General features: G+C 42.6%; 1 protein-coding gene across 1 annotated transcript in view; it reads left to right on the top strand.

The window, feature by feature from the left end:
- Positions 1-18,165, top strand: part of spata20 (spermatogenesis associated 20) — a 45,392-nt gene extending 27,227 nt beyond the window's left edge. The window contains 2 exon segments of the mRNA XM_054598394.1: positions 524-604; positions 17,025-18,165. Coding sequence (XP_054454369.1) covers positions 524-604; positions 17,025-17,219 — 276 coding nt within the window. The 3' untranslated portion in view covers positions 17,220-18,165.
- Positions 18,166-18,419: the final 254 nt, after the last annotated feature.

Genomic DNA, 18,419 nt, shown 5'->3' with positions numbered 1-18,419 from the left:
CCCCCAAGTTTTTCAGCAGCCGTCGTGCGTTTAATGGATTATTTGAGCGGTTCAGCCTCAGTTACATAATCGTTTTTTGAAATATTAACACCCTCAGTTAGCCTGAAACCACTAAAACCAGCACACAGGCAAAGCACAGCAGGATTTCCCCCCCGAAGTTTCTCGGTCTTAGAAAACTTTTAGTGGGAAGGCATGTGCTGTACAATCAAAAAAGGAACAGAGAGTGAAATAACAGGAGTGGGAAACAATGAGGACGATGGCTACCTTTCTGTCAGTCAACACGACCTGCGGAGGATGAGTCGGGGCTACGGGGCGAGGCTAACAAGCTCTGGGGCGAGGGAGTCCAAGAGGAAACACCTGCCTCCCCTCGTTACTGCTACAAATACAGCCCTGACCTCTATCACCCCCTCCTCCTCCCCCTCTAAAGTCTCACCTTTCATACTCTCTCCTCTCGTTATCTCTCTGTCCCTCTCTATTTTCCCTTCTTCTCACCGTCCTTTTTCGCTTTTATTTTTTTTGTTAGATCGTGATCTGTGGCCAGAGGGATGCCCCGGACACGGCAAGTCTTCTAGCGGCGGTCAACTCCCTCTTTCTACCACATAAGGTAAGTGTGTGTGTGTGTGTGTGTGTGTGTGTGTGTGTGTGTGTGTGTGTGTGTGTGTGTGTGTGTGTGTGTGTGTGTGTGTGTGTGTGTGTGTGTGTGTGTGTGTGTGTGTGTGTGAAAAGAGTGATGCATCATCTGGACAAACTTACGTGTCATCAGATCCCAAAAGCAACCCTGAAAGATGAAGTTGCAGCAAGTAGACATGCATTGATTAGCGCCAATATGAAGACCTTTAAAAAACATTTATGGTGGCAGCAGATTTACAGTAATCTTTGAAACATGCACACGAAAAATCAAAGACAGACACAGATGCAGGGTGGGACCGAGTTGGAACAGAGCCTCGGGTGTTGGCCGGTTTAAGTGTGGTTCTGTAAAGGTCAGCCTGAGCTCCTCTCCTCTCCTCTCCTCTCCTCTCCTCTCCTCTCCTCTCCTCTCCTCTCCTCTCCTGCCCTTTCCTGCCCTTTCCTCCCCTTCAGCATCTTAACTTCCCAACTATCTCTTTTTCTGGCATTAGCTGACCTTAAAGCCCTCCCTTTAACATCTAGATGCCTTGTGGTTTTACATCTTAGGTCTGCAGTTGTCTGTGTGTGTTTGTTTGTGTGCTAGTCTTCCTGCCAGCCCCTGACACAGGCTGCTGGTTATGAATTGGACAGCTGTCAGTCTGAGTCAGACTGACATTCAGTATAGATAGCCAAGGCTTCTCATATTTGTGTTTTCCCACGGCCACGTTTCTCAGGAAGTTTCAGCTTTCAAACTTTGAAGGAATTGTTTGATTCTTATCAACTGGCGCTTTATAAAGGAATCATTTTGACATTTCCAGAATAAAATAGATTGATACCACTCTCATATCTGTCCGTTAAGTGTAAAGATAGTGCCAGCAGTACCTGCACATCATGTAACTTTCTCAAGCGCACCGGCATTCTTAAGCTTTGTTTATACTTGCGCTTTGCACTTACACTACTCTATGCGCTGTATGTAGCATTATTCTCTGAAACGCCAGAGGGCGTACAAACAAAATGAACTATTGGGAATCAAAAAGACAGTGTTAACCCCATAGACTGTAGATGTAAACTATGCGGTCTATGGGTGTAACCGGCAAAAAGCCTTAAACTAACATCCACAATGCTGAGGGGGGATTGTAATCATCTGTAAACTCGTATCTCATATTCATTGACTTCTGTGTTGCCTTTTTTTCATGCCCTGTAAAGAAACAAGTTAAGTATTAAAGGAATTAGAAAGAAATGTAGGTTGAATACAGTTTGGCTGCAAAATAAAGACTATAAAAACTATTTGTGATAGTCACCTGAATGTGCATGCACCAAGTTGCAAAAATTCAGAGGCGCACGACCAAGCGACAAGACCACTTGCATCACGCGCCGGCCGTGATTATGTCATTTTCTTGCGCGACTCACTATGGCGAGTATAAATGTATCAGTCGCACTCATACGGAGCAGTGGCAGCATTTTTTGCACCGCACCTCATAAAGCCGCATGAACATAAAAACAATATGGAAAGCATCTGGACACGTCGACTCACAGCAGGGCATGGCACGTCCTTTCTGTAAAATAATGTACGTCCATAACCTTTTTTGTTAATATAAAGAATGAAAGAATTTTTTTAAGTTTTGCTAAATCTGGGCTTTTGATTTACAGAGTACGATTACACAGGAAAACATTTCCAGAGGAATGAAATGTTAAGATGAAGGCTGTGAGATGTGTGGATAATAAACGTGCTATTTAACTATAGCAAGTTTAGTATCTAAGCTTTTTGGTGTTATCCATAGTCATAATAAAAATGGTCCAAAATGACGTGACATTGCATAGTTTTAAGTCGAACACTAGTGCCCTCCAAACCCAATATCTTAATGTTGATATCAATATGTAGTATCTTTCATTTCTACTGGAAATTCAGAATGTAATAGTGATTGCTGATACACACGCCAACATGTGAATAAGTGGAGTACTGGCACTTTATTTTTCTTCTTCCACTTTGAGCTCTGGTTTTGAGGCAAAAAAAGACATCCTCCTTATGGCTCCAAATAACAAAAGTAGAAGCACGGCAGCGAGACGTGCTCAGGGTATTTGAGATTTATTGTCCTTCATGGACAGTTGTGTACCTTCACAGCTTCACTATTTTCAACGCGCCAGACCGCCCACTGAGCTCTGTTTATTCGACCAGCCCGAAAAAGCAAAATTAGATCAGTAAATTAAAGCAGTTATTGTCAACGGACACAGCCCCAGCTCTCTCCCTCCCTCTCTTTCTCATTCACACACACTCTCTACAGGGCCCTGTTGAAATATAAATGAGTCGTGCAGTATCAGGCGGTGACTGCAGTAACATTCCGGAGCCCTGCAGAGAGACAGAGACAGAGACCGAGAAGAGAGCCAGATAGAGCCATTATCAGGATGGATCTATTATTATGTTGTGGACCATCACACCCGGCTAGGACCAGTCACATGCTGGGCCTTGTTACTGTCACATTAATCCCATGGGATTCTCTGATGTCGGAGCACTCTGTTAATCTTAAAAAGTTGGAAAGGGTCTAAAGTTTTCACTGCAGGTTCATGTTTTTCGATAAGGGATGTTTAAAAATTGATGTTAAAGGCACTTCCAGGTTGTTAAATGTGGCTGTTTTGGCATTTTTGACCTGGTGACACCTAACGTTACAATAGTATTTTAATTATTTGAGGGCCAACAGCTTTGTGTAAGTCTTCAGTCTTACTAACTTATTCAAATTAGCTGTTTAATGCATCAAATTCAAACTAATGAGGCTTCGGTCTGATGAGGGTGTTGGCCCTCGTCTGCTAATGACTGCAGTGAGGGTAAAACTGAGGACACGAGAGGGAATGGAGTCACATAGTGAGGGACGAGAAGAGCAGATGACGGTGACCAGAGAAAGACATTAAGTTGCGAAATGAGAAAGAGATACACACTCAAAGTGGAGCAATGGAGTCAAGTGGAGTCCATGTCACTGAATACTCCCAAGCGGGTAACAATGTTTTTGTATTACTAAAAAAGGAGGCAAAGATTGTTCTTTTGCTTAGAATGTGTAACATGAAAATGCCTGTGTGTTTGTGCAGAAGCTAGACACAAAAATAAAAAAAAGACACTTCTGGACAGGTCCGTCAGCGTGACAAGACAGATCGAGATTTTGTTCTAAGGAGCCTTATTGAGTGAGATGGAGGGGGAGAGTAAATGAGACTGTGTGTGTGTGTGTGTGTGTGTGTGTGTGTGTGTGTGTGTGTGTGTGTGTGTGTGTGTGTGTGTGTGTGTGTGTGTGTGTGTGTGTGTGTGTGTGTGTGTGTGTGGCAGTAGCAACTATCTTGGCCAGGCCGAGATGTGATGATCCAGCACAGGACTTTACACAGACACACACACACTCTTTCTTGGGGATGAGATATAACCTTCCCAGAAGCAGAGCACTGCCTCCATCAGTATCTGTGAAAAACATACACAGTCACAAACACACACTTTTGGACACAGTATGTCCACAAGCAAATGGCCACGTAGCAAAAGATGCAACACACAGACATACTGCTGGTCTGAGTGACAGATCGAATCAGCAGGAAAAATAAGGTAGCAATTAAAATTTTTGAAAAGCCCCGATCATGATTTTTTTCCTCCAATACCGATTTTTGATAAGCCAATACAGATCGTTTTTGTTGTTCTGTTTTGTTATAACAACTGGTATACAAGGACATATTCTTTTTCATCACCATCCTGAAAAATTATTTCAACAATAAAAAACAGTATTTAAATTATAAGGAAATAAAAGATAAAGAAAAAGTAGAAGTAGTTTTAATGATTTATTTTAAGCTGCTTGAAGCTAGTGTTAGGAAGTTAAGCAGGTCATTATTCCCTCTTGTGAAAACATCTCCCTCAACTCACAATTATAAGTATTTATTCACGTTTCTCGCCAAAAACGACATTTGACAAGACTGCGTTTAAACACTTCATTATTGTTGCTAGCGTAGCTTGTGTTTTAACTTGACTGTAACTCCACAATCAAGTCTCTATTTGGCATTTGAAGTCACGTTGGGTTTCAAACAACTCCACCTCATGTTAGAGCAGACGGACACGCCATTCATCACACTTCTACTCTTGTGATATGACACCACCTTACTTTAAACAACAAGCATTGCTATTTCTAAGACGCCACGCACATCACTTCAACATGTAGAGAAATAAAAAGCTCCATGGCTCTGTGGCTCACAGTGATGGTAGCTAAGCCGTGATTGGACGATTGTTTTAAGTCCTTTTTGAAACAAAAATGCCAAAAGTCTGTTGGTCCAAACTTCTGTGGTTTTGACTGACAAAACAAGCTATTGGACGACGTCACCTTGGGACACCTTAACGCTAAAGGATTAATTTAGTTATCAAATACACTATTGCGATTAATTCCTGGTAGTAATCAAAAAAAGGTACGAACAGATGCCCCGAGAGCAGCAGAAAAAAAAATACACAATTAGATGATGGATCAGATTAATAGATGATGGATAAGAATGAAACAGATAAAGGAACAAGTGTATGATGGAGTCAAAAGGCTGAATTATGTGAGCACTAAGAGATGGAGGGATTTTAAACGAGATAAACGGGTGAGGCAGATGGGGAGGGGGGTGCTCCACGTTACATTAGGTAGCTATGAGCAGGGAACATGTCTAATTTAAATCCAATTACTCCTCGCCTGTTTCCCTGGTTCAAGGCCGGCGTGCTCTAATTGTGCTGAATGAGGTGCTCAGAGCCCAACTCATGCTAAACACACACACACACACACACACACACACACACACACACACACACACACACACACACACACACACACACACACACACACACACACAGGCACTGAGAGCTTCACCTCATTCCATTTATTTACTATTTTAATTCATGCTTCTCTCAACTCACCCCAGCACCTTTTTGCTCGTTGTAATCAATCAATTACAGTCACAGTGAGAACATCGCTCTTGATTGCAAGTGCTGCGAACAAATTGTGGATCATTTTTCTACGCATGATTAGAGTTGACTGTAGAGACTCTGAAATCATGAGAGGAGTGTAGTCGGAACGACAATGCAGTCTTTCCAGCAGTTAATGTTTGGGGGACTTTCTCAGCTGTTAGAAATTAACAACAAAAGGTAAGTACATTTTTAAGCGACACTCCCTTTACATTACATTACATTACATTACAGTCATTTAGCAGACGCTTTTATCCAAAGCGACTTACAGGAAGTGTATTCAACATAGGTATTCAAGAGAACTACTAGTCACCAGAAGTCATAAGTGCATCTCCTTTCTTAAACAAGCATCTTAAAGCATAAACCAGAGCAAAAGTATAGTGCAGAGGCAAATTACTACGAAAACAATAATTGCAACAGACTAATACGAATATAATAAGTGCTACAAACTACTACGAATAGGATAAGTGCAGTAAACGAATACGAATTCAATAAGTGCAGCGAACTGATACGAATACAGTAAGTGCAACAACTAATACGAATGCAAATAAGTGCTACGAGGAAGGCTCAGGGTAGTACTTCTTGACCACTTACAGCTAACTGATCTAAGTTATAAGACACATGACATTCCAGTGAGGAATAGCAGTTGGTAACACTAAAAACTCTAACCTGGTCTATAACAATGAGTCACTTTTTGCAAGTTGTAAGAAACTACATCGCAGTGTACCACATTACAAATATGTAATCAGAACATCGGCTGCTCCTCTAGAGGAAGCCATCGGTGTGTGACTGGGTGTGAATGGGTGATGGACATTAAGTGTAAAAGGTCTTTAAGTGGTTGGAAGACTAGAAAGGCGCTATACAAGTACAAGTTAATTTGACCATTTATAATATAATTTACTTGAATATATTTCCTGCTTTTTCCCTGATTGTCTGAATAATTTTGTCACAAGTCGCTTCTTTAGATATTAAGTCACTAGGGGGGGTCTGACAAGACGCAAAATCTAGCAAGAAAGTTGGCAACACCGTGTGTGTGTGTGGTTGTGACAATAGTTGGTAACAGTTTGTGAACCGGCAAATGCATGTACATTTGACCGGCACAGAATTATCTGTATCTGAGAATGATTGGCTAATCATCGGCCTCGGCCAACCAAGCAGAAAATCTGCGAACAGACTATCGATGCATCTCTAGTTATAAAAATGATGATTTAGAACAGGAGATGATGGTTCTAGATGATGTAGTATTGTAACTTAAAACTCTGCTGCTGTTAATCATATCTGCATTAAGAAAACACAGCTGCATTTTGGTAGTTCTTTTCCAATTTCAGTAAACAACCACAAAAATTCCGACCCAGAAAATGAACATATTCCAAAACCCCCCTGCCATCTATCTGGTTTTCTCCTTCTCTTCTTCTTCTCGGTTTGCGCTCCATAGAACACATTTGCACAAAATGGAAAGCATTATTTCCATTAATAGAGCACAGTATTCTGTGGTCTCTAAGTCGTTGTGGTTATAAAGCATCTTGGCAGAAGCGTCGACGTCGTGGGTTCAAAAGTAAGAATTCCTGTCAGTGCAAAATTTACATGTGTGGCCTTTTTTTATGAGCTGAACTGTGTTTTACAAGGACTATAATTCCCATTGTGGATGCCCTTTGTTGCTAACCTGAATTCTTCTTGTCAGTGTCTTATTAATCAGCCTGTACAGGGCTTTTTGCCCCCCCCCCAGTAAGTAAGCGTTCTCGTCTGTGTCGCGCGATTTAAAGTCAGACAGAGAGCACTTTCATTTTTTCGCCGGCTCTCTCTCTGGGGTGCACTTAAGGTAGGAGATGGAGTGGATGTGATAGGGAGAGCCGTCCGTGGCAAGTGTTAAGGAGGACCACGAGATGCCGGTGTAAGCGAGAGACGCTCGGGGCGGAAAGAGCAGAAGGTATTACAGGGATTTAAGAAACGAGACGGAAGGATCCCCAGAGGGAGATGACTGTAAATAGAGCGGTTTTCTACGTCTTTCCTGATCTCGATGCCTGTGGAGAGGTCGAGGAGGAGGAGAGCGGGATAGAGTGGAACAGAGGAGGAAGAAGGGAGGAGCATCGCCTTTTTAAGAGGGGAAAGACCTCAGAGACGTGGGGAAGAGTGAGCAGGGTGACAGGGAGGGCAAGGACAAGGAAGGAAGGAAGGAAGGAAGTCAGGAGAGACTAACTAACCGCTAACAACACAGCGCAGAGGAGGATTAGAGCCAGCCAGTCTCACAGTCCTCCTCAATGACCTTTGACCTCCCCTTCACTTCAAGCTGCTGCCTTGTTACACCTATTCTCCCCCCCCCCCCTTCCTCTCCTCTCATCAAAGGCAGCTTGTGTGCACGTTTGTCTGTAATGCAGTGGTGTGTTCTGGGAATTGATCTTGCTGTTCTCTGTAAATGACCCGCTAAGCCCAACAACCAGTCAGATAGCAGAGCCCAGGTTGATTGACAGCTGTGGGGGAATAAAAAGGGTCCCAGATGGCCCCTGTAGCGAGGAGTGCTACCCCTAGGAAGATTGCGATGCACTCAGATAGCAACTCATCCCGCTTTTTCTCCCTCATTTTGCTCCCTCACATAGTCAGACTATTATCTCACCCCATTTTTTTTCAGACTTGTTAATCTGGAATTTTTACATATCCCTCCATCTAGTTATTCCACAGTTTCCCAGGCCGTCTATAGAGCTGTGGGGGAGGTGTGTGTGTGTGTGTACAGTGGACAGCTTTAGTGGCGTTGCTGGAGATGTAATCCTCTCCCCCGTGGTCGTGTCTCGTCTGCTTGGCCGCCGCAGTCGCTGTTCATGCTTATCTACATCTCAGCTCGGTAAATGAAAAAAAATAAAAAATGCCAACCAGATAAGACGTACACATACGTACATGCCCACGGGATTCCCCCCACTCTGTCACTCTCTCTTTATCTTTATAAGCTGCCAGTGTTTTCCTTAGATATAACCAGGGCTTCCTCGCTTTTATTTTGGTAGGCTGACACTGTTTTAATGTACTTACAATACAATAATGTTTCAGTTATTATACAATAGCTAATGTGAGTGTGCAGGAACATTGAAGTAGTTCAGAACAGCATTGCCATTTTCCAACTCATAAATCCTAACATAACATTATTTCATGATTTATTTAAAAAAAAATATGACTTGTTTCCCATTTTACAATTTGTTACTTCTTGGATACGTTGCCTGTAGGTTGGATAAATAGAATGAAACTATTAACATTGTAAAAAAACATAATGCTGGTTTCAAACCATCATGTAAACTTTTAAAAGCTATTATAACTTTACCGTTTGTGTGGCCGTAGATAGTTAAAACACAGTTATGCTATCAGTGTCTTTTGGTGAAACTAAATTCAAAGCATAATAATTATTATTATTTATTATTACTTATGCAAGCTGGTAGTTTACAGTTTCCTTTGGTGAGTTTGAGACTGCGCTGATTTTCTATTTTTTTCTGACCTGCTGTGTGACCGAAAGCTAATGAAACACCTTTCAAAGAGTCCAGCAGTTTTTAATGTCACACATGCTGACATTGGCTGGATGTTATCGGTCGGTCTTTGCTGTTCATCCTTTTTTTGAGCGGCTTGACCCCGACTTTTGACACAGGAGCCAGTAAAAATATCTTCAGCCCGTTTGTTTTCAAATGATAGAATCCACCTCTTTTTTTCCATTTTTAGAAAAAGTTGAAAATGTGTACAGTGAGGGATCTAATTGAGTTAAAACGTTAGAATCTATAACAATGACTAATCACTTTCAGAGCATTAGTCTATGAAGGTTCAGGTCTCTGACTGTAACAGGGTTTTTACATTCATGTCATTTTAACACCTGCTGAGTCATTATCTCTTGCATACTAGGGCTGGAATGTTATGCTTATCACTCCATTTAATACTGTAACGACACTTCACTGTTTGATATGTTTTGCATTTTTTAGGGAATGCGATTAAATAGGATTTATTGATACTTTTTAACCCTAGATTAGGTGAAAAAGTTGAGTCATACAGTTCTCTGACAAACGGAGGATTCCCAAGAGTTCCCTGCTTGTCTAACTGGAGCTGTGTGTGGAGAAGGGCCGTGACAGAGAGTGACAGGTTACTCTCATCTGACATAAGACATGAAGCCACCTTGACGGGCTTCAGGGTATGGATGAACTCCTCCGCATTGGATATGTCTAACTCAGTCAAGGTGCTGATCTCTTTTTCTCTCTCTCTCTCTCAGCTCCGGGGGGAAAACAGTGCATTACTGTGACTGCTGGCTGTTGCTCCAGGAAATGTTTAACCACATCATACGTGCTGTTCGGCCTTGTTGATACTACATATGGGTCATGATATTTGAATTTTAGACAGTCTGAAAAATGTTGTGTGACTATCATCTTGTTGTTTATTTTTTTTTTTACTGTGGCTTGGTAGTAACGCGCGGATAAAACATGTGTTGCAAGTTCAGTTTGTGCGATCTTTAAAGAATGTTCGAATAGTTCACGTGCCCCAGCGTGACCCTGGTGAAAGGCTCTAATCTGAAGGACGAGAGAGGACAAAGGCCAGTCTTTTGTAATGTGACAGGCTGATATGGTGCCAAAAGACTCGGCGGTTCTACTTTAACTTCTTACCCTAACCTCGCTGTAGATTTTGGGCACAGCTGTCTGAGAAAAACTTCCTTAAAGGTATAACATAGCACAGCTCCAAGGTGTAAACTATGTATTTTCCACTATGGTATATAGACATTAAGCTTTCTCTGGGTATTAAATGGCTTAAATAATAGCACAAGTCCAGGGCCATGGCCTTCCTAAATGGAACAGGGCCATATTTTATGTTATTTATTACACCTGCGTTTAACCTGCAACAGCATCTCAAAAATGGCTGCCATGAAATGGACCTTTAAATAATTTTAAATGTCGATACAGCCGATCACACAGCTGCATTTATGTTGGTTATGTCACATGGTGTTGCGATTATGCAATAATGATTTGATTACCAGCGCAGCAGCTTGGATACCATTTTAGCTTCCATTTGATCACCAGTTTATTTTTTTTCCTCGTTCGCCTGTCTGACAACAGAAACAGAAAAAACATGTAAACGAGAACATCTGTATCGTGGATTTGGCTGGATTAAAACACAGTACAGGTGAGCACAGAAAGGCAGGAGGGACAGGACACTGTTTGTTTTTCTCAACAAGTCATAGCACAGAGAGCTTAAACCTGTGGGAAGCCAAATTGCTCACACTCCCATTGGGAATGGTCAGCTTTTGGCTGGGTTTCCCGCGGTGACGGTGCTCTAAAATATCAGTTTCCTTTGTAGCAAGTGCAAGTACATTTCCACTGTAGGCCCTGAAGACATGACATTTACTTCAAACATAAAAAGACAGGCCGCCTCAGATTTGATTTGAACGTTTTTAACTTGACATGACTTTTTAAGCAATTGAGTATTCCCTTTCACCCTAAATGCAACATGAGCTGATGGAGTATGTCTTAGGTGTTGGGGCCTGATCGAGGAGAGAGAGGCTGTTAATTCTGCTTAGACGCCGAGGCGTTGCTCACATCTCACCGTAGACACTGGTGATTTAGTGGAGGGGGTCCTGTAGAGACTGTCAGCAGCTGGAAGCTGATGCTCGGTGTGACAAAGGACAGATCACACCGGCGGAACATGCTCGTCCTTGATCTCCCTTCTCAGGTCAGAAGACACACAAGTGAGCGTGTGTGATTGTTTGTAATATATATATTTTTTTGTTAGGGCTCAATGAAAGTGTTTGTAATTGAAATTGCATATATGAGACATTTTGACAATACGAACTTTAACCTATTTGATAATAGGTTAAAACAAAGCATGTGTTCCTCCACTGTGCATGAAGGTCTAAATGAAAGACATGCATAATGAGATGCAATGATGCATTCACAATTTAGTTTACAACAAGTTGAGTCTGTTAATCAAATGAATGAATGAATAAGGGATGTTTGAGAGTTGGGTTGGAATATATATGTGTGTGTGAGTGTGAGAGAGCAAGTGTGGAGGGATGTTTTACGCTGTGGGAGTGGAGTTCTGTACGAGCATTAAAATTCAGTCCAATTTTGCCACTGCCATTACTTCTACTTCCTGTCAATGACAATACACATGAATTTTAGAGGTCAGCTCATTTGGGCTCTAAGTTGGAGTTAATTGAACTCCAGCAAAGTGTGCACAGCTACACTTTCCATTGGAAATAAATGCCCGTCTCTGTCGGTTTTGAACTTGTGCTTTTAGTGAAAAAAGCCCTGTAACACTTCAGTTGTCCAATTTAGTAGAGATCTGGTGACTGCAGAGGCCACAGCGTATGACTCCCATCCTTTCAAACCTTTATGGAATTATCTGTGTTTACATTATTAGGTTTTTCCACCCTTTTATTCAGGTTTTTCCCTTGTTTTTTTATACTCAGAAGTAGCCAAATTAAAGTACGTATTGACGATAACCATGATTTTTTTTTGAATAAAACACTGATATGATAGCATATGTAAAATAAAAAAAATCATACAAATATGAAAATATAATATTTAAAATAATCCCCTCTTCCGTCCTTTCAGACTTCTCCTGCCTATTTCCCCCCCACTGCGTTCACCTCACCCGTTTCCCCTTTCATCTATCTCCTGATGAATATTCAGTTCAGTAAACAGGGCCGATGGTGAAGTCGGCGTGAGCGGATGACTGACAACATGTGTGTGTGTGGCGCTTGTGGCCCTGCTGCACCTCCATCGCCACAGTTTTGTGTCAGGACCGTGAATGTGTTTGTCCGTTTCTGTCCCACGGCTACCGTCCAGATGCCAGGATGTATGATGACTGTGTGTGTATGATGACTGTGTGTGTGTGTGTGTGTGTGTGTGTGTGTGTGTGTGTGTGTGTGTGTGTGTGTGTGTGTGTGTGTGTGTGTGTGTGTGTGTGTGTGTGTGTGTGTGTGTGTAAGACAAAAACCGAGTGCGAGGGATGGTGGAAGTAAATTTCCTCACGCTTTGCTGCACACGGCGCTTATTCACCGCCGGTGAATAAAGCGTGTGCGTTCATTGTTGTTGCTCTGGTCGGCCTGTGAGTCGTGTGAGCACTTGCTGGGTTAGAACTCCCGAGGGGCGAGAGAAAATGTTCCTGAAGATGCGTTTGTTGGTGTGTGTGTTGTGTGTAGTGTGTGTGTGTGTGTGTGTGTGTGTGTGTGTGTGTGTGTGTGTGTGTGTGTGTGTGTGTGTGTCTTCATGTTACTTCCAGCATAGGTACGCCGTGTTCTTTAAAAGCTCTGGCAGAATGAGCGAGGAAGAGTGGGAGGGAGCTGTCAGCGTAGGGACATTTAACGGGAGGCAGTTGTGTGTGTGTGTGTGTGTGTGTGTGTGTGTTGATGTGTGTTTGTTTCAGGGATGCCCACTGTATGAAGGGATTAACCCTGTGGGAGTTTGACTGCTCTCATGTGAAGCCAACTGTGCTGTCTGCCACAGCTTCACACATACACACACTTTTCACAAATACAAGACCACGCACTTCACATTCACACATAATCTGTCTCTCCATTGCTCTGTTTTTCCATCATTCTTGTGCACACACACACTCATCCAACACTATCTGTCCAGTCCCCAAGGGCAGGGGACTGGACAGATAGTGTTGTTTTGACACGGGCGGACTACAGCGTGACCTTTCGGTTGAGGTCGCGCGGCTGGATGCGGTCTGGGCACGGAGAGGGACCACATGAAGCTGATGGACAAATCAAGGAGTCAGGATGGAGAGGAAAAGGTTCCACTTGGCGGGACAATCCTCCTCCCGTCTCCATAGCAACGGTCACACCGTTATGACCAAATTTTATCACACGCCGCACCAGTCTTGTGTCCTGTGTGTGTGTCTTTGTGTGTTAAAGCCTTTCAAATGTTTTCAACCCTCTATAGTGATCTGTGTGAGTGCATGGTTTCCTGTCCTTCAGTTTATTTCTGCTCTGAGCCGTGTCCAGAGGTGTCCCAGCATCACTGTAGAGGATAACATAAGATAGGGCAGCAGCCCGTCATCATCCCCGAAAGGAGGAATTTTGTTTACCAGGCGACACATTTAGTGATGGGGACAGAAAAACCCTCCCCGCTGCGGAGACGGTCCTCAATAGCTGGAGACTCGAAGCGTAACCCATTGATAGTTTCTTGGCATTAGAAGTGCAGATGGCCACCGGCACAAATGAGCGTCTAAATGGCTGAGCGGGGCACTCGGGACGTCGAGTCGGCCGTTGAATGAGAGCAGAAGGATGGAGAGGACGCAAGCAGTTCTGCATGATGCCCTGGGTGAATGCTGGCTGGCAGTCCTACAGGGGACATAGAGGGGGAGTGTCTGCTCTAATAAACAATGTTGTCTGAGGGCCAAGGCGAGAGTCAGGCCAAGACGGGAGCAAGCAGAATTAGGGGTATCTAATCCATTTGTCCATTTATCCACATGGGTTGGAATTAATTGGTAGGGAGCAGTCATACTGGATGGAGTGGGCCAACATGGTAACCTAAAAGTCCCACAGTCAGCTAGCTTAATCGTGTCTTAGGGCCTCAGGCATACCAACATACTGAGTATCATTTTAAAGATCTTTGATACAAGAACCAATGTGATACCTGAGTTTTTTTTAAAGTCTATTTGATTTCGGGCCTAACTACAGTCACTGTGTGATTGGTTTTGAGAGCAGCCAAAACACAGATGCCCTCCACTTAATACTGTGTCTGAACACTGCCAGAGGACACGGACAGAGAATTGAAGCTTGTTCTCTGCTTACACGCTGCCCAGGCTTCGCCTCCTGTGTAGACACGGTGTAAGAGTCAGCAGCCATGGTAGTAGCCCTGTGAGACCATGCTTTCACATAAATGCTAATATTATCATGCTAACAGGCTACCAGTGATAAAAATCAAAGTTTAGCATGTTAGCATGCTAAGATTTGCTACTTAGCACAAAAAAGAAACTAAAATGAATAATGATCTTGATTAGCAGTCTGGACTGACAAACAGCAGTTGACAAAGCCAGGTTTTATTTCTTCTCTTACTTATTTAGCGTTTTTCCCTTTATTGGACAGTTGACAGTGAAGACGTAGACAGGAAACAAGGGGGAGAGGGCAGGGGATGGGGGGTGGGAGGTTTGACATGCAACAAAGGTCCCCTGCTGGAATACAACAGGCAACGTTGGGTTTATGTTGTAAACTACTAGGGCAGCCCAAATCTTAGCTCAAGGTTGCTTACTCGTTCTGGGGCTTTTGACTATATCACATGGTCATCGTCAGTAGGTTGAGTCTAATGTAATTTTTCATGATTCCGAGCAACCGAAATGACTTCTCATCTACTGGTATTGACATAAAATGTAGCTTTACGGTTGATTTTTGACGGTCACAATTCAAGTTCCACTTACTTATAATAAATGTGATTTAAAAAACAGCAACTGTCTGATTGATTAAGAGAGCAAGATTCGAAATCGGATTAAATTGTCAATATAGCTTTCGGGTACTTGACAGTTATCCTTTGTTGGAATGTCACCTCACCAACAGAAATCACACCAGTTTCTGTTCAGCTCTCTCTCTGTACGTGGAAGGAAACACCATTGGACCTGCTGTCTACTATCAGTGATACAGGCAAGCATGTCCATTGCAGTATCAATGCAGTAGCTGGCGTATAGCTTTTAAAGTGTATAAACCACAAGGTGTATTCAAATGATGAATCAATCAAACCCACTGCCATCAGTATTTGTGTAGCCTTTGAAGCATTCTAACTGACCCCCAGTCTGCCACCTGTCAAACATGTCAGTCTTCTCTGGCAGAACTTCACCTGGGAGGAGATGTATCTCTGGACCTCTCTCTCTCTCCTCATTCTGTCTTTCCCCCGTCTCCCCCTCCTCTCCCTCCTTTTATCACTTCTGTCTGTGCTTGTTGTTTACGTTGTCATTTCTCGCTCCACTGTGAACCAGGGGTGTTTGAGGGCCAGGAGGAAGTGACACGTGCTTGACAGGAAGACGCCTTAGGGACGCACAGGGGTTTAACTCCGCTCTGCTGCCTGTCCAAGAGCACCGGCACACACACACACACACACACACACACACACACACACACACACACACACACACACACACACACACCTACACAAACACACACACACATAAGCAGATACAAAGATGTGAAAGATCAACACTGGAGCAGCAGTTGGGTTGAGGTCTATTTGGGAACCTCTTCTGCTGCGGGCGGGACAATGAACCACATATCCACCCAGACACTCCGTTGTCTTTCTGCAATTGTGGGCATGAGACCGTGGCAGTGAATAATATTTTTAGGAAGGTTATTTTGGTCTGTCCGAATACTTACTTGTATTTTTTATGAGATATTACACAGTTGCATGAATGAAAAATAGAAAGCGCTGACTGTCACAACTGCGTCCCTTGCTGAGATGCTCTACACGTTTCTGTGTCTGTGTGTACCATCAGTGGAGTATTCGAGAGGACTGTGTGACTTGCTAGCTTAGCTGGAAACACTGGTGGCTATATTTAGCACCAGCATTTTCATTTAGCTATAGCTGCAGCTAACTTTCTTAATAAAACCACAGCAGCCAGTGCACGTCATGTTAATTCATATAATGTATGGCATACTGCTGTAGCATTGCTGTATAAACTCTTGTAACAGTGTAGCATTTAAGCCAGCAAGCTAATGCTAACAGTGCTAGCTATCTAAGGCTAATTAGAAGTTAACACAAACCATGCTTTTATCTACATAACATTATCTTTATCTTCAAGCGTATGTCTCTTCCACTGTCTCAGAGTCTGTAATGATATCATGTTGATATTTTGTGTGACTTATTGTCTCTTTTCTCATAGTTCAAATAAACGTATCTAAAAACTTCTAATTCAGCTTGTTAAATGTGCTGAAAAATATAACAAGCTAGTTAATGACAGAAGTGAAATAAATTAGTTGGTGTTTAAGAAATGTAAAAAACCCTCTACTTCACTTAGCTAGCAGTAATATTTATTTTTAAGGGGTGTCAGTTCTCCAAAATCCACAACTTGACTTTGAATTTTAAGGTCATGAATTGATTTTTGATTTAAGCAATTTACAGCACGGACAGCTGCACCATCCTTAGACTATGGATGGAGTCTTGATTTGTAAAAAGAAAAACAGATCATTGGTTTGTTGCCCTGACAACTATCATTGTTTTTTTCAAATACTTCTTTAAAAACTAAACTGCATGGTATCAAGTAAAAGGAAAGTTTCAAATATAAGAAAGGTAATTAGCTGCTGCAATGAAGAATATTATGTGTATATAGATAAAACAAAATTAACTGGATTGAGCTAGAGCAGTAGCAAGACGCTACCAGTAACACAGAACCAAAGGTCGAAATCCAAAGTTCATTTTGATCGATATACTATTCAGAATCGAAAAGCGTGACCGAACCGAATGTGTTCAGTTAGAATTTTTTAATTCATTTCTTCCTCCTTTACCCCTCTTTCTCTCTCCGGCAGGTTTTGATGCACATCGACGGCGATGCAGATGGATTCCTGCGGCAACGGCTTCCCGCCCTCTCCTCCATGACCCAGCAAGGTGGTGTGGCCACAGCCTACATATGCCAGGACTTCACCTGTTCGCTCCCTGTCACTGACCCCCAGGAACTACGAAGGTTACTGCTGGACGGGACCACGGAGAGACAGGCAGCATGAACACTGACTGACCTGAGATTTACCGGGAGGGCTGTAATCTTCAAAAACGGCACTCTCCTAAGCAGTAGCCGATAGGTTATTTCTTCTGTGAGTCTGACTTTGCCGTATAAGAATGGCAGTGCTCATAAAGTTGATACGCTACATTGGTAGAAATAAATACATTACCATTAGATGGCTGGGGCTTCCATCCTTTATTCCAAACTCCAGCATATTCTTTATAAGCAAGACCAGCTAGGTATTACCTCGAATATGGCTTTCAGACACGGTTGATCAGTGGAGGCATATTGAAATTCAGGTATCTAAATGTCCTTGTTAAGAAATACCTGCAGTGGCAGTCTACTGAGAATATGTAGCACTTGTACAAAATGTCCTGGCTTAACTGTTACCCCCAGAAGTAAACTACAGACTCGTAAAAGACTATAACACAAGAAAACTTGGATGAATTGGACTGGCAATATTTTGCAGATGAACCGATCTGCCCTGTTGTAACTGATCTGCCGTGTTGTCCTCTCCTGGCCCTGTGTTCCAGCTCACGTCACATGGATCCGACAGTGGAAGTCTGCTTGCCTGTGTGTGTACGTGTATGAAAAAAAAAAAGGTTGGTTTGCAGGTTTGTGCATCAATTTCAAAAGGTTTATTGTGTGTGCATTTGGTTTCATTTGAAGTCACGTCACTGTGAATGAGCAGCTCTTCTCAGGATCCTCCGTTAGCCATCTGCTCTCACCCCTGTTTTGGATTCAACGTGAGAGGATTCTTCTCCACTGCTGCAGAGACTTGTGACTCGTGGCTTTTATCTTGAGGTTTAGTACAATGCCTCAGCATGTATACGCACAACCCTGAATAATAAATAGATTTCCCTTTATAAGCAGTGTCCATGACGTTTTTTGGAATGGATGCTTTCTTCTGTTTTGCAGTTTTTATTCTCTGGGTGTCTTGAAACATGGATTTATAAGTGGGATCACTCAAACACTATTTTCATTTTAGACTTGAGGAATACCACAATAAATGATATGACATGTTTGGATGTTTGTCACATTTTTTATGAAAGGTTCTTTCTCTCGGTCCAAGATGGGAAAACTCCTGCAGGAATGCCTCGAATGTGTCCCAGCAGTCTGCCTTTGTGCTATAAATATTCATCATACAGAGAGAAACCCACTGTTGTGTATTCTTTTTCTTTTCTTCCCCCAGCAGGCTGCATGA

This window comes from Anoplopoma fimbria, chromosome 5 (assembly GCF_027596085.1).
Source record: "Anoplopoma fimbria isolate UVic2021 breed Golden Eagle Sablefish chromosome 5, Afim_UVic_2022, whole genome shotgun sequence".
Classification (NCBI taxonomy): Eukaryota; Metazoa; Chordata; class Actinopteri; order Perciformes; family Anoplopomatidae; genus Anoplopoma; species Anoplopoma fimbria.
This window is presented reverse-complemented; position numbering and strand designations above follow the sequence as displayed.